General features: G+C 40.9%; 1 protein-coding gene across 2 annotated transcripts in view; it reads right to left on the bottom strand.

Moving 5' to 3' along the window:
• Nucleotides 1–1,237: 1,237 nt before the first annotated feature.
• Nucleotides 1,238–14,460, bottom strand: part of FGGY (FGGY carbohydrate kinase domain containing) — a gene marked incomplete at both ends in the record, with an annotated part of 393,087 nt that continues 379,864 nt past the window's right edge. For both annotated transcript variants that reach the window (XM_084243991.1, XM_084243992.1), the window contains 2 exons: nucleotides 1,238–1,319; nucleotides 5,895–5,956. In XM_084243991.1, coding sequence (XP_084100117.1) covers nucleotides 1,238–1,319; nucleotides 5,895–5,956 — 144 coding nt within the window. The remainder of the gene's footprint in view (nucleotides 1,320–5,894; nucleotides 5,957–14,460) is intronic.

Genomic DNA, 14,460 nt, shown 5'->3' on the forward strand with positions numbered 1-14,460 from the left:
TCCTGCCTCTACCTATCTTCACTATGATGATTGCAAGATGATGATTCTGCAATTAATTAAATGCAATATCTGATTCCAGCTGAATCCTGTATGGGGGAAAATGCCATAAAACATTATTGAATTATTCACAAATTGACTATGAATATAAATGCCAAATTAAAGTACTATATTAAAGTCTCCTAAAATTTTCTCTCAAATGAATCAGAAATGTGCATGTGTGCATATCAAAAGTGTATGTTGACTGAATTATATTGAATTTTTCTTTTCTATCTGCTGACTTGTCCTCAATTTAAACTCATCTGAGGGCCTCCCTGGTGGCGCAGCGGTTGAGCACTGGGTTGCGAAGCTGCCTGCGGCCTCTGCGGCGCCGGTTCGATCCCCGGCTGCTCCCCGGCCACCGGAGGAGGGTCCCACATGGCTCGCAGACCTCTCCTGCCGCCCGCTGCTCCCCTCAGCAGTGTACTTCGGTCCTTCTGCCTGCTCTGCTCCCCGCTCTGGCTCTGGTGAATTCTCTCACCCTCCCGCGCTTCTGACTGTACCCAGTGCATGTATAAATAAAACAAACAAATAAATAAATAAATAAATAAAACATGCCTCTATTAAAAAAAAATTTTAAAAAAAAAATTAAAAAAAAAAATAAACTCATCTGAGCCATGGCAGCTCGAGAATCAACATTAGCAGTTGTTCTTGGGTCTGATATGTGAGTATGTATGTACATTGTGTATGTGTCTATGCATAGTTACATATATATCTTGAGGGAATATACAAATGATGAAGCAAATGATATAAATATTAAAAGGTACAAATGAGGTATGTGACTGTTTCTTGTGATATTCCTATGCCCACAACTTTTCTCTAAGTTTGAAATTATTTACAAATAATAGGTTAATAGCAAGCTTATAGTCACCTACAGAATATACCTAAAGCAATGTTAAGTCATTCATTTAATGGATGAAATTGAATTAATGATCAAATTTCCCATGCATCATCCCATGTGATCTTGAATCAGCCCAAGGTTTAGTCCCATAGGAGAGCCCATGGCCTCTGCGAAACTTCTGTCTCCATGATCGTGTTCCACAAATCCACCAAACTAAGATTGGTCTTGTGAAATGGAAGACTCTATTTCTGGCTGAATATGTCTTGGTTTCCTTTATTAAAAGACAATACAGAAATGTCTTGAATATAAGATGAAATGACAAAGTCCTTGGGGCAATGACCCAGAACCTTCTAGCACTGTTCAGTCACCTTTCATGATGGCTGCATATTCCTTCTGATGTTCAACCAGCTTCAGGAACACTTGGTATTTCTTGTCATAGTATCTGTGGGACAAAGATGAATGTGCTGAATGATCTCAAGATAAAACTGTTATGTAGCCTCCCCTTATATTTAGAAGAACAGGAATTTGTCTGTTATGGGTTTACTGACACCTCCCATTTTCTGGCATCCCAAGCAATGGATCAGTGTGTTTTATCCCATTTTCTTTAACCTACGTCTGCATTTTATTTTTTTCTGCATCAAACACCATTTATACTCTGGATACTAGTTCCACTTGGTGAAATACACTGTGCTGAGAAGAGTGTCCACGTAACTGTTAGGAATCTTACAATAAATAACACTGTATTGCAACATTACATAAGTTTCAGGTGTGCATCATTATAAATCAAGGTCTGTCTATATTTCTATTTTAGAGGTAAAGACATTTATGTAGAGAGTCACATCTAAAGTAGTATAGTTAAAACTGGGCAGAGCTGGAATTCAAATTCAGGTCTGTCTGACTCCAAAGCCTCTGCTGCAATGAAATGGAGGACCCAGGCTCACCCCAGAACCTTTCATATTCCTGTCTTCAACAAAAGCTTCATGTGTGACCAGTTGCAGGTTTGATAAGTGGTTTAAAACCACAGCTTGACCAGCAATAAGCACAAGTGTTTTAATTAACTTTCGTATATTCTACACTACCTTTTCTTCATAGACAACGGCCTCTGGGAGTAAAACCCCATGAACATGTGGCTCAGGCCTTTCCTGTAGCGGTGCCCACAGGGGACCTTGCTCTCCTCTACTCTACAGCTGAACCTGCAGGGAGAGCTGTTTGGTTTGGTGTTGGCCATAATTAGAGGGCAGCGCGGCCCAATCCCAAGGGAATAATAGTAGCTAAGACAAATTAAATTTGAAGACTACAGCTGTATCCCTATTCTTCTAACATGGGGTGAAGAGTTGATGAAGCCAGTTTAGCAAGTCTTAAACATTCTGGGGTACTTCGAAAGGAAGTCTGCATGAGGGAGCTTTGATGCCAGCTCATGAATTGGGTGAAAGAGACTGTAAGAAGTAACACAGGGACTTCTGCTAGTAACATGCAAGAGTTAAAGGAATTCATAGGATTCCCTCCACCCACCATTTGAACCTTAAGCATTTTGGCAACTTATTAGCTATGATGGGGCCAAACATAGGGTTAAGAGGTAGACTTTGAAGCCTGGGTTTGAATCTCAGATTGACCCGTTGTTGTGTGACCCTGGATCTATTACTTAATTTATTTGTGTCTCTTATGTGAATTGAAAAGTATTTAGAATAGTACCTGTCTTCTAGTAAGTGATGGTTACTTGTTATGGTGCTTGTTATGGTTACTACTTAAAAAAAAAAAATCCAGGAACTAATTAATACTCTAGATCAATCTTGCTGTATGTAGGTGATACTAACACCCACACTCTGAGCCTCCAAATTGATTTAACTGAAAATTATAGAATGGTTTTCGGCATGGTGATGATCCTCGTTCCAATGATCCTTTACGACAACATAATGCTAAGCTATCTTTCCACTATATGAGGCGGATTTCCTGACCTTGGAATTTCAAAACTGCTAGTTTTGAAATTACTACCCCTGAGTTACTACCCCTTTTCATATCCTTTAAGATTTCCAATTTTAACACTGACACCTTTGCAGCACTGGCTTTATTCTCTGTACAATGGGAAAGGAACCAACTTTTCAGGCAGAGAAGCCTGGGGCCTCTGTGTAAATTTTTTAAGCCCCAGTTTCCCTGCTATAAAAATGGGTGACAAGGTGTACTATATCATAGACTGAATTTTTGACAAAATAAACATGAAATACTCTATGAGTTGTTAGTGCTTACAAATGTGAATTATTGTTTTTTAATCATGTTAATCTGGAACACCAAGAGTGGCTAGACTATATTTTTCCCTTTTCACAAATGGGAAACAGGTCCAAAGCACTTTCCCCTGTTTTCTTTCAATCATGCTAAAATATATATAACATGAAATTTACCACTGTAGCCATTTTTAAGCCAACAGTTCAGCGGCATTAAGTGCATTCACACTGTCACACAGCCATCTCTACTATCCTTCTGCAGAGCTTTTTATCTTGCACAACTAACTCTGTACCCATTAAACATTAATTCCCTATTCTCTCACCTTTCCCAGTCCCTGGAAACCACCTTCTACTTTCTGTCTCTAAATCTGATTGTTCTACGTACCTCATATAAGTAGAATCATACAACATTTGTCTTTTTGTGGTTGGCTTTTCCACTTAGCATAACATCTTTAAGATTCAACCACATTATAGCTTGTGTCAGAATTTCCTTCCTTTTTAAGAGTTAGTAATATTCCAACCTGTATATATACTTTTTATTTATCTAGTCATCTGTCAAGTGACACCTGGGTTCCTTGCATGTTTTTGGCTACTGCAGATAGTGCTCCGATAAACATGGGTGTATAAATATCTTGAGACTCTGCTTTCAGTTCTTTCAGTTCATCCAGAAGTGGAATTTCTAGACCATATGGTAATTCTATTTTTAATATTTGAGGAACTATCCCGCTACTTTCCACAATGGCTGTACCATCTTACACACCCTCTTATGTAAAATATGTGTAAAGGAAGTCAATTTATCCACATCCTTAGTAACACTTGTTATTTCCTTGTTGTTGATAAGTAACCATCCCATGGGCTTACAACAGTATCTCAGTGTAGTTTTGATTTGCATTTTCTTAATGATTATGAGGTTCCCATCTATTTTTTCCCAACTTTTGACCACTTGCATATCTTCTTCAGAGAAATGCCTAATCAGGATCCTTGCCCAGTCTTTGATTCGTGCTGTATGGCTGTTATTGTTTAGTTTTAGGAGTTCTCTATATATTCTCAAGGATAAATTTGGTATGGGATCTTCTTAAAAAGCGTATTAAAGAACAGTCACTAGATCAAGCTCTCTAGGAACCTGAATTTTAAAATCAACTGAATCCTCTCATCCATATTTTCTCCATGCTAGTCAGTTGCTTCTGTTTCTCACAGACCTAAGTAAATGTTCCCTGTAGATAATAATATGATTTGAGGCATTGAGGAGACATGAGCCCAGCTCAGAAGGAAACTGGCTCTTTCTACTTGCAAGTCTAGAGGTGGCCTGAAGATGGCGATAGAGCACCACGTGAACCTGCTCCATGAAGGCGGCTTCCACTGAAAGCTTAAAAACAGACTTCCCTGGATAGTTTTTGAAGGGTCAGTAAAGAGATGGAGATGTTTCTAATTTCAACAAAAGTGCTGGCCCTCTGCTCCCACTGACGTGGAGAACTCAGATGTTTCAGTGTGCGGGTTCTGATTCCTCTGACCTGGGTATTTAGACACAGGTTTACATTTAGAGGGATAACATGCCAATTGGGTCTCTTTTTCTCCTGGACATTGCTAACATTGTTACATAGGGTCAAGCTTCGGTGGGATCAGTACCTTTGCCTTCATTACATGAGATGGAACTTGCAATAATTTGACTCGAAATATTTTCCTAAAATTATAAAAGGACTTAAGCTACTGTCCTTTGTCTTTAAACCATATATCAGTGATTAGGTACAGTCCTTTTTCATCTTTAACTTGGATGAGTGAAAAAGTCTTCCAGCTCTTTCTCTGCTTCCACCCTTAATCCCTCTAATTTATCCCCTAAGAGGGAATCTTTCTAAAAGCTGCATCTACCCAGATCCCACCACTGCCTGAAAGTTATCATCACCATTCTGATTACGGGATGAATCTGAGGTCTTGAGCAAGACCTCAAAGCTCCTTAGGAGATGACCCCTCTAGTCTCCCTGACAACAGTTCCATTACTACTTCCTGTCATTTCCCATCTTATACTCTTTTTCAGAATTATGTGTTGTTTATAGTTACGCGAACATACCATACTGTTCCCACCTTTGTAACTTTGCATATTCTTATTCCCTCTACTGAGAATGTCCTACCCTGACTGGACCTGTCTGGTAATTTAAACATTTTAAAATAGCTAGACCTCACTTCCTTTCAAAAGTTTTCGCTCACCCCTACAGTAACACTCCTTCCTTGCTGCTTTGTCATCTGGTAATACTTCTGTGGTAGTACATACCCCTTTGTTCTGAAATGCTCTATGTGTATAAATGAGATTGTGTGTCTTATTCCCCTCTAAATCCTGTCTGAACACTAATGGCCATAGTGACTTGAATATAGCAGGAACTCAATAAATTAGTGGGGTTTTTTTTGTATTGCGGTTAACACACTGATAAAGTTATGTTGTAGCCCTCAATGCCACATGATGCAAAGGGTAGAAGAACAGGCAGATGCTACTATGTCCTTTGATGGATGAAATTAAAAAAAATCCCTATTTAGAACAGAGAAGACCAGGTTTGCTGCTAGGGACCTAGAGAAAAGAACATTGGTCTGAGAGTTCGATGTTTGCATGGGACTGCCAGGTATGGCTTTAAGTAGTGCTGAGATTGTAGGTAATTGCAAGTGATTTTACCTCTCTGGGGTTTACTTTAATCAACTATTAAATCAAAGGACTAGATTAGCTGATGTCTTCAGTTTATTCCAGTGGTGTACTGCCTGTCTTTACTGGTCCTCATGCCATAGCATTGTGCATATAACAAATAAAAACTTACCTTTTATCCTCAAGTCTGGGAAATACAACTTCCCCAACTTTGCTCATTCTTGCCATTGCCTCCTGTCAAATAGAAAACAGAACACAGAAAGCTGAGTTGGAAATCAACAACCAAAGTGAATTAGTCCTAGGCAAGAACATGTTAATCAAAATCTACTTCCTCTTAAGATATCCAGTTAGTCCATTATTTTTGACTTATTTTCTCTGGTAATAAGAATAAAACTCAATAAACACTAAAATATTAAAAGTCCTATCTATGAGCCAACTGCTTATACTTAATATATGGCTAAGGTAGAGGTCTCTGGGGTGCAAATAAGCAGAAGGCAAAGCCCTAGTGATGGCAGGGAGCAGGGAGAGGGAATTATTTCCCCTCTCATTGGACACGAGGGCCGAGAAGGCAACATAATCAGCCACTGAGCATACTGTCTACTTAACTGATGGGCCCTGCTTTGTATATATACTTTAAGACCTCATCATTTTATCTTCAGATTTTTCCCCAGCAGTCTCTGAAACTGTGAGTACAGATGTGAGACCTCTGAGTCTAATTGACTTGAGTTCTAGAATCTGACTTTGGGACACTCTGCCTTGACAATGGAGCAACTGGGCTGACAGGAGGTTATGGTGCCAAGACAGTGTGATCTGGAGTGTGCATACAGATTAACCACGGACTATATTGGCTCCATTATATGCACAGAGGGTTAGGTTTCTGGGGCCATCTCCCAGTGTTGTTAAGGCTGTGGAAAGTGAGGGGGAGAGGAATGAACCCAAATTTTGGGATCCAACAGGTTCAACTAGGGATGTGGCAAGTAATAGCATGATGAATCTGCTCAGACCAGGCCCTAGCTACGGTCTTATTTTTAAGGATGCAGTCACCCTGGAGTGACATATGTACAACTTCTTATTCCACGTATTTTTTTAATTACTCACTATGTACGCAAATGCTAGGCGGGAAGGAAAAAAATGTACAAAGCTGGCTACCATGTAGTAGAATGTAAAAGCTCCTGGGTATCTTTAAAACATATTCAGGGGTCCCCCTGCAACCATCCTTGCCACCCCACTATGATATATATATCTATCATAATTTTCACCCTAATTCTCTTCTGACATGCCTTGTATTTACTGGTTTATGTGTTTCATATCTGCCCTCTCCACTCCTCTCCTAACCAGAATATAAAGTATGGGAGAGCAGGAGCTTTCATATGCTGCTTAACCTCAGCACCTGGAATTCTCATAAAATATATTGATCCTGGGCCTCCCTGGGTGCAAAGGGTTAATTCTCAGCACTATCAAGCTATTGGCAGCCACTGTGGCATCAGTTCAATCCCGGCCAGGGAGCTACCCACATGGTGCAGCAGACCTCTCCTGTCTCACCCACTGTTCCCCTCAGCAGTGTATTTCAGTAGATCTGCCTGTTCTGCTCCCCACTCTGTCTCTGGTGGATCCTCTCACCCCCAACCCTGCATCTCTGGCTTATACCCCAGTTCTTGCATGCACAAATAAAAAAAATCTTAATATATATATATATATATAAACAAAATATATTGATCCCATTCTATGTGCCAAGCACAGTATCCAGTATACAAAGAATACGGCAGTGAAGCGTGCAGGGGCCCTTTCCTCTAGGACCCTTTCCATTCCACCAGGGGATGGAAAAGACATTGACCATGACCAAATCAGAATGTGGCCAAGACTATGCTGGAAGTGGAATCACTTCATTTCAGCAGTTATTCAAGGCTTGGAAAACTTGACAGCTATTTCATTTGCTAATCACTTACACATATTTCCAATTTAGTTAGGCTGCTCTACCAACTCTTGATGGTAGGAACACTCTGAACTAGTTATCTGGTTCCTTAGCAATCAACAGCTTTTAAAGTGCTGATTGGGAGAGCAGAGATGCTGAGAGCAGCACGCATACTGACAACAGAAAGAAATGGTAGTCTTTAGTAAGGAAGGGAAGTTATTAAAGAGAAAACCATAGCGAAAAGGCAAGCATTGGAAACAAACAAGGGAGGGGCAGTCGGGGCTGTTTTGTGACGGGCAAGCAGTCCAAGCTCGTCTTGGCGAGGCTGCTGCTGTTTCACTAAACAATGCTATCTTTTTTTATTTTTTAATTTTATTTAATTTTATATATCTTTACATCATTTTTTCATTTTTGCACAATGTATGCATTTTCATCTTGGTTCTAGTCCCCATACAACCCCCACACCCCCTTATTTTGACACTAATCCCTCCTCCCCTCCCCCACCCGCATAGCATAGCGTGTCTCTGGTTTATAGTTGCTTTAAACAATGATATCTTAAGGATTCTGCTCACCCCAACATGTGTCAGGGCATTTTCCTTCATAGACCAAGCTCCAACACCTTTAAAATAAGCCTCACCCCCATTCTGTACCCCCACCCACATCTTCTTGTCTTGTGTCTTGCTGAAGTGGCCCCAGCCTTCCCATCACCAACTGTGTCATTCATTCTCTCCTCTTGCCCTTGTTTCTTCCCTCAGAGTCTTCTCTGCGCACTTCCCGGGGGCACTTCTCCAACTCTTTCCTCCTCTAATTATAAAATGCTCTGAGGGGACACCGCACTTGGTCGTCCTGTCCTTCCACCTCAGACTTGAGGTGACCCTCCAGGGCTGCCTCATGGGGCGTCAGAGGAAGTGTCAGGTACCCCATGAAGGCAATTCTCTTGCCACCTAACAGTGAAGTTGGCAGGGTATTCTTTCTTCTCATTACCTTTGCTTGTTTTTTGAAATACATTACTGAGAATCTAACACCAGCAATAGCGATGTCAAAGAATTAAAAAAGAGCTTATTTTGTTTCTCGAGAAAGTACAGACTTAAGCATAAAACTTAGGTCCCACATGGACTCCATGGAGACTTCTTCTGACTCATCCCCTGCCTGCCTCCCACCTAGATTGAGTGACTCGTTTCCACAGCAGTCGGGCTTCCATCTATCACAGCACTTCTGACACAGCACTGCAATTTGTTGTTAGCACATCAGCCTCCCCGACTAGACTACAAGCTCCTTAAGGCAGGAATTATTATAATTATTCCCACTGCCAAACTCAGCATCTGGTATATCATATGCGTTCAGGGAATGTCTGCAGGATGAACGGACTTTGGGATCATACATATGACAGAGGCTAAAATGGATTTTTTGGCTGAAATATAGAGATGATAGATATAAGATAGCAAAGTGATCTGGAAACAGACCACCCTGAAGAGTTTGTGAAAAGAAAAAAAAAGGTGGCTGAGGAACCATTCAAGTCTGAAGACTTTCATCCACATGTAGGGCTAGAAGAAGGGGTGGAATTTCAGGAGAGAACTATGGGTTTATGGCACATTAGGCCTCTTTCCAGAGACTTTCACCCTGCACAAGTCACAAGAGCAGGGGGTACAGAGACTGACAGCCACGTGGATGCATGTCCCTGAGGTAGTGGGTTAGAGTGGAATGAGGGTGAGTCTTGCCTGCGAGAGAGGGGCCAGCTGGCGCTGCCATGCAGAAGTGAAGGGGCAGTTGCGTTGGGGTTAATCAGCACTGCTAGAGCCCACAGGTCTCTTCCCACAGGGGTCATGTGTGAGAGAGCTGTCCCGGGTGTCCTATGTCCTGCCCAGCATGGTCACCTAAGGAGACAGGGAGTCTGCATGAGGAAGCTTGAGTCGACTTACTAGATTTGTCAGGAATTAAGAGACAAGTCTGCAATCTACTAGGACAGGCATTAACAAGGACAAAATATTGCAAATGAGAGGTTTACACAAGTGGAGAGTCCCAGAAGGATCTCTGAGGGAGCTTACTCGCTGGCAATACCTCCCAGTTGATGATAGCACAGAGCCCATTAACGACAGTGCTCATAAGAGAAGAACATTCCCGTAACCGATCTCTTTTCCCTTACCCCCTCCGAGGAGCAAGAAAGAAACTAAGATGTTAGAGAGGAAGTGAATGCAGAAGAAAGAAGAACCCAATCACAGGCATTCTCATTTCTAGTAGACTTACTGGAGGGCTGGGAAATCTCTTACCTTTAGGTGAAAATCGAAGTGTTGATCATGCATATGATTATAGAACAGAACTCTAACTTCTGAATTTGACAGTGTCTCACAACTCCAAGGGACCATAAAACTTGTATGATCTAAGTGACTTTGCATTTATTTAAGCAAATACAGTAAGTCCTCGGACAATGTTCAACGCAGGCCAGGATATTTCTTTTTTCCTTGTTAACAAAGCAAAGTTTAACGAATGATGCTATTTGATGATCTGCTGAAGGGAACTCCCAGTATTTTTGACCAGGTCAAGAAGAACTACTCCTCTGCACACATGTCATGGGAGGTGGGAGTAAAATACAGTTGTTTTTTAATTCTCTCTGAAGAATTGTGCTTGCCCATACACAAGTTGCATATGCACAATAAACATTAGAAGAAAATAAATTAAAATGTCAACAAGTTCAAGAGCACGAGTGCTCATTTTTTTCTCTTGTTTGCGGGATGGTTATGTTTTCTAAATTTTCTACAGTGGCATATATTGATTTAACAAGGGTAAGAAAAAATAAAAATATACTGCATTCTGAAAAAAAAAAAAATTACACAGGCAGTCAAGATGACTCTTGCTGACTCTCTTCTCTCCTGGGAGGCAGGGCTCATTATGGGTATTTGACACAATATGGAGAATGCCCAGAGAATCGGTACTGTCATCAGAAATAGCACTGCTGAGTTTTCCAATTTCTCCAAATAATTAACATAAAATTGAAACCTCATGAACCCACTGGCTGCAGTAAATCTGGAAATTACCATGGCATAACAATATGAATTTATTATGGAAATGCTGACATGTGCTAAATATAGTCACCACCCACAATATACTTCTGTTCAAAAGGGTTTATTTGAAGTTGGCCTCAAAATTCCTACTTTTTGTCAGCAGGCAGGCTGGACCATCCTAATTGGTGGCACGCTACCCTCTTTGTTTGAGAGTCTAGACAGCACAATGCCTGCAGTGACTTTCCTCTTTCCTTTTTGCCCACACAATGAAAGCTTTTTTAAAACAAAATATTTTGTAAAATAGCATTTTAATCACTTCTTTTCTTTCTCTCGCTAAGGCAGAACTATAAATAAACCATGAAAGTTCACATTTGATCGTCACTTCTGAAGGCAAGTGAAGGGTTTCTATAGGGAAAAATAGGGGCCCTGTACCCCGGCCATGAAAGACCATATTCATGGGGTTGACCCTTCCCTGCCGTGTCAAGGCCGAGACGCTCATCCACACACACTGCTCCCCACTCTTGGGGGGCAGCGCCAGGCTGTGTGGGCCTGGGAAATACCCAGTACTCAGCTGTTATTGCCTGGCTTGGAAACTGCAAGGGCTTGAGATTATATGGGAGTGAGAGACCCCAGGAAATCACGCTAGAGAGAAGAAGGGGTTCTTGAGCTCCCATGGAGAAGACGGGAATTCCATGAGGGATAGACACACTAATGTTAGCAATTCAGGGGCTGGGGGAATCTAATACCTCTTTCCCTACCCAGGTCAAGGAGAACAACGGCCTTATGATTTTGGGAAGACTGTCAGGTAGTTGAGGCTGAGGCACTGAAGGGCACTGCCACCTCGGCAGTGTCCAGAGTAATAAGCAACAGGGACGAACAAACAGGGGGTACATGGAGGAGCTCCACTGAGTCCCTGAAGTGCCCGGGCCAGGTCACCAGAGGGCTCAGGCTGGCCACATCCTGGCACACACAGGTGCCTGGTGACAGTGCATTGAACTGCTCATTGGAGACATGTACAACTGAGGCAATGTCAGATCACCTGGACTAGCGTTTCTGAAGTGGCATGCATGGACGCCAGGGAGTACCAGACACAATCGATTAGGATTCTAGAAAAAAATATTAGAAGTGCCATTTATGATTTTTAGTCTAAAGAAATTAATTAAGCGTTACCAGGATTTTCTATGCAGATTACTACCAGATCCATCAGTTGGTCCACACAACAGATGGTCATGAGTCACATAGATGGGGGATGTTTTCTAAAGAAGAGGGAGATTCTACCGCATGGAGGAGGCTCAAGCCAGGCCTCGATCTGTGTCCTCAGCATCCAGGGATTTGCTGCATGTTGTCACATAGATGTTCCCGATTAGTGGATTTACAGGTACGGTATTATCTCTAATTTTATTTAAACTAACCCTCACAAAATGGGCAAGCAGGTGGAAATGAGGGAGACAATGGATTAAAGGTAATGGTGATAATTTAGATTTAAGTAAACTGGAAAATGGTGACACTTTTTGCTCAATAATAGGAGCGCTTCACATTAAATAAAAAAAATGAAGAGCTAGTCAGACAAGGTAGAAGTGGGACAAAAATCAAGAACACTGCTTGAGGTATTGATACTTAGTCACATACAAAATAATTTAAAACTCATAAAATATCTTTTTAAAAGATAACTGAAAAACTTGGTCATCGACGTACTGTGTGCCTTCGGACTCTGAATGGTGTTAGTACGAAGGCATGTTTTTGAAATATTTTATTTCAGTTATATTTCATCCATTTTATGATATCTATAATCATAATAAAGCCCATCTATAGTTTTTAAAAAATATTTATTTATTTATGCATACAAGAATTGGGTACAGACCAGAGGTGCAGGGGGTGAGAGGATTCACCAGAGACAGAGCGGGGAACAGAACAAGCAGACTGACTGAAATACACTGCTGAGGGGAGCAGCGGGTGAGACAGGAGAGGTCTGCTGCGCCATGTGGGTTGCTCCCTGGTCCGGGAATCGAACTCATGCTGCAGAGGCTGCGAATAGCTTCACAGTGCTGTGCTTAACCCCTTACGCCACCAGGGAGGCCCCTAGCTATGTTTTTTCATAAGTAAGTTATCATATATTGAAGATGCAAGCTCAAAAAATGAATAACTGATAGGGCATATGATTAAAAAAAATGTGATGTCTGTTGATTTAGCAACCAACTCCCAAGGGCACTGATATATTACTGGCTTAAGCCAATATTTCCCAGGTGCTTACTGTTTGCCACACACTGCGTTAATCACGTCAGTGACACAGATACCATCATATAGCTTTACTTTATGAATAAAGGAAGTGAGCTGAAAGAGTGTAAGGGATTTTCCCAAGGTCATAAAACCAATATGTATGCAGTCAAGGCAGAATTCCAGCCTTCTCTTATCCCCTATTTTCAGACTTGATATTCCTGTACTCCCTAAAATGCAAAAAGCCTGCTCTTTGAGTCTCCAGGCTGCAGACCAAGTCCCACTTCTGCTGCTGATTAGCTATATGACCTCCTGGGTGAGAATGAGTGAGTGTGAGGTGTGCCAAAGCAGTACACTTTACCTTTTCTCAGATACTGACATAGCTCTAAATCCATGAATCTGCTTTCTTGAGGAACTCTGACTCATTTTACTGGAACAACAAGTTCACATGCTAATGTGTGGGTTGAGGCACATGACCCCTCCATAGAAAAACAGAAAGTAGAGCAATGTGATTTTCCTACAACAAACATTAAAAAATCACCAGTTGTTCTTTTATTTATTTTGTTTTCTTTTTGGCACAGTTGTATTTTGAACTGCACCTGGCATTTGGTGTAACCTCCATGCATTGGAGACAACAATGTCAATTTAGAAGCAGGAAGGGAGGAGAGATAGGAAAGAGTGGGAGAGGTTCTCATCATTAACCATGACATAAAGACTCATTTATAAAAATGCACAGTGTCTGTCTGAGTATCTATCTATCTATCTATCTATCTATCTATCTATCTATCTATCTATCTATCTATCTATCTATCTATCCATTAATCTGTCCATTCAGTGAACCAACCAACCAACCACACACACACACACACACACACACACACATCTTGTTTGGAGTACTGATCATGTGGGTATACCTGTTTATTAAGGTTCATCAAACTTTACACTTAAGATCTGTGTATTTTACTTTATGTGTACTGTATCGCAAATTAAGTGTTGTAAAAAAGATAATATATGTCTAAGTGTATGTGTTGTTATATTTTATTTTTAATTAGATGATGCCTACCAAACAAAAACTAAAAAATTTAAAAGCCCAGGTCTCCATTCTTGACTTACAAATATGCCTCAAATTAGTCTCTTGATGAAAAAGGAAGGTTGGGGTCTGGAGGTTCTCCAATTTTGCAGGAAATGGAGACGCTAATGGAAAGATATTGGGTTTTACAGATAAATAGACTTGGGATTGTAGCTGGGTTCTGTTATTTACCAGACGTGTGACTCAGCCTCAATATTCCTATCTAAAAAGGGGGAATAATAATATCTACTCATAGTATTGTCAAAAATTCAAGTATCCCACTACCATCTCCTAACTCATCATCTAACTACTTCTACTTTGGTATCTTAATAACAGGGTTAGTCAGAATGACTTTTTAGTAAGTTGGAAAATGGAATATGGTGATTAAAATTATAGTCTCTGGTTATTACAGACTGCCAGAGTTTGAAATTGGGCATTACCACTTACTAGTTGCATTATTACAAATTATTTCACTTCTTTATGCCTCTTTCTTCCTCATCCAAAATTAGGAATAATAGGATGCCTCTTGTAGGACTGTTGTGAA

The sequence above is a fragment of the Talpa europaea genome (genome assembly GCF_964194135.1).
Source record: "Talpa europaea genome assembly, chromosome: 9".
NCBI classification, from domain to species: domain Eukaryota; kingdom Metazoa; phylum Chordata; class Mammalia; order Eulipotyphla; family Talpidae; genus Talpa; species Talpa europaea.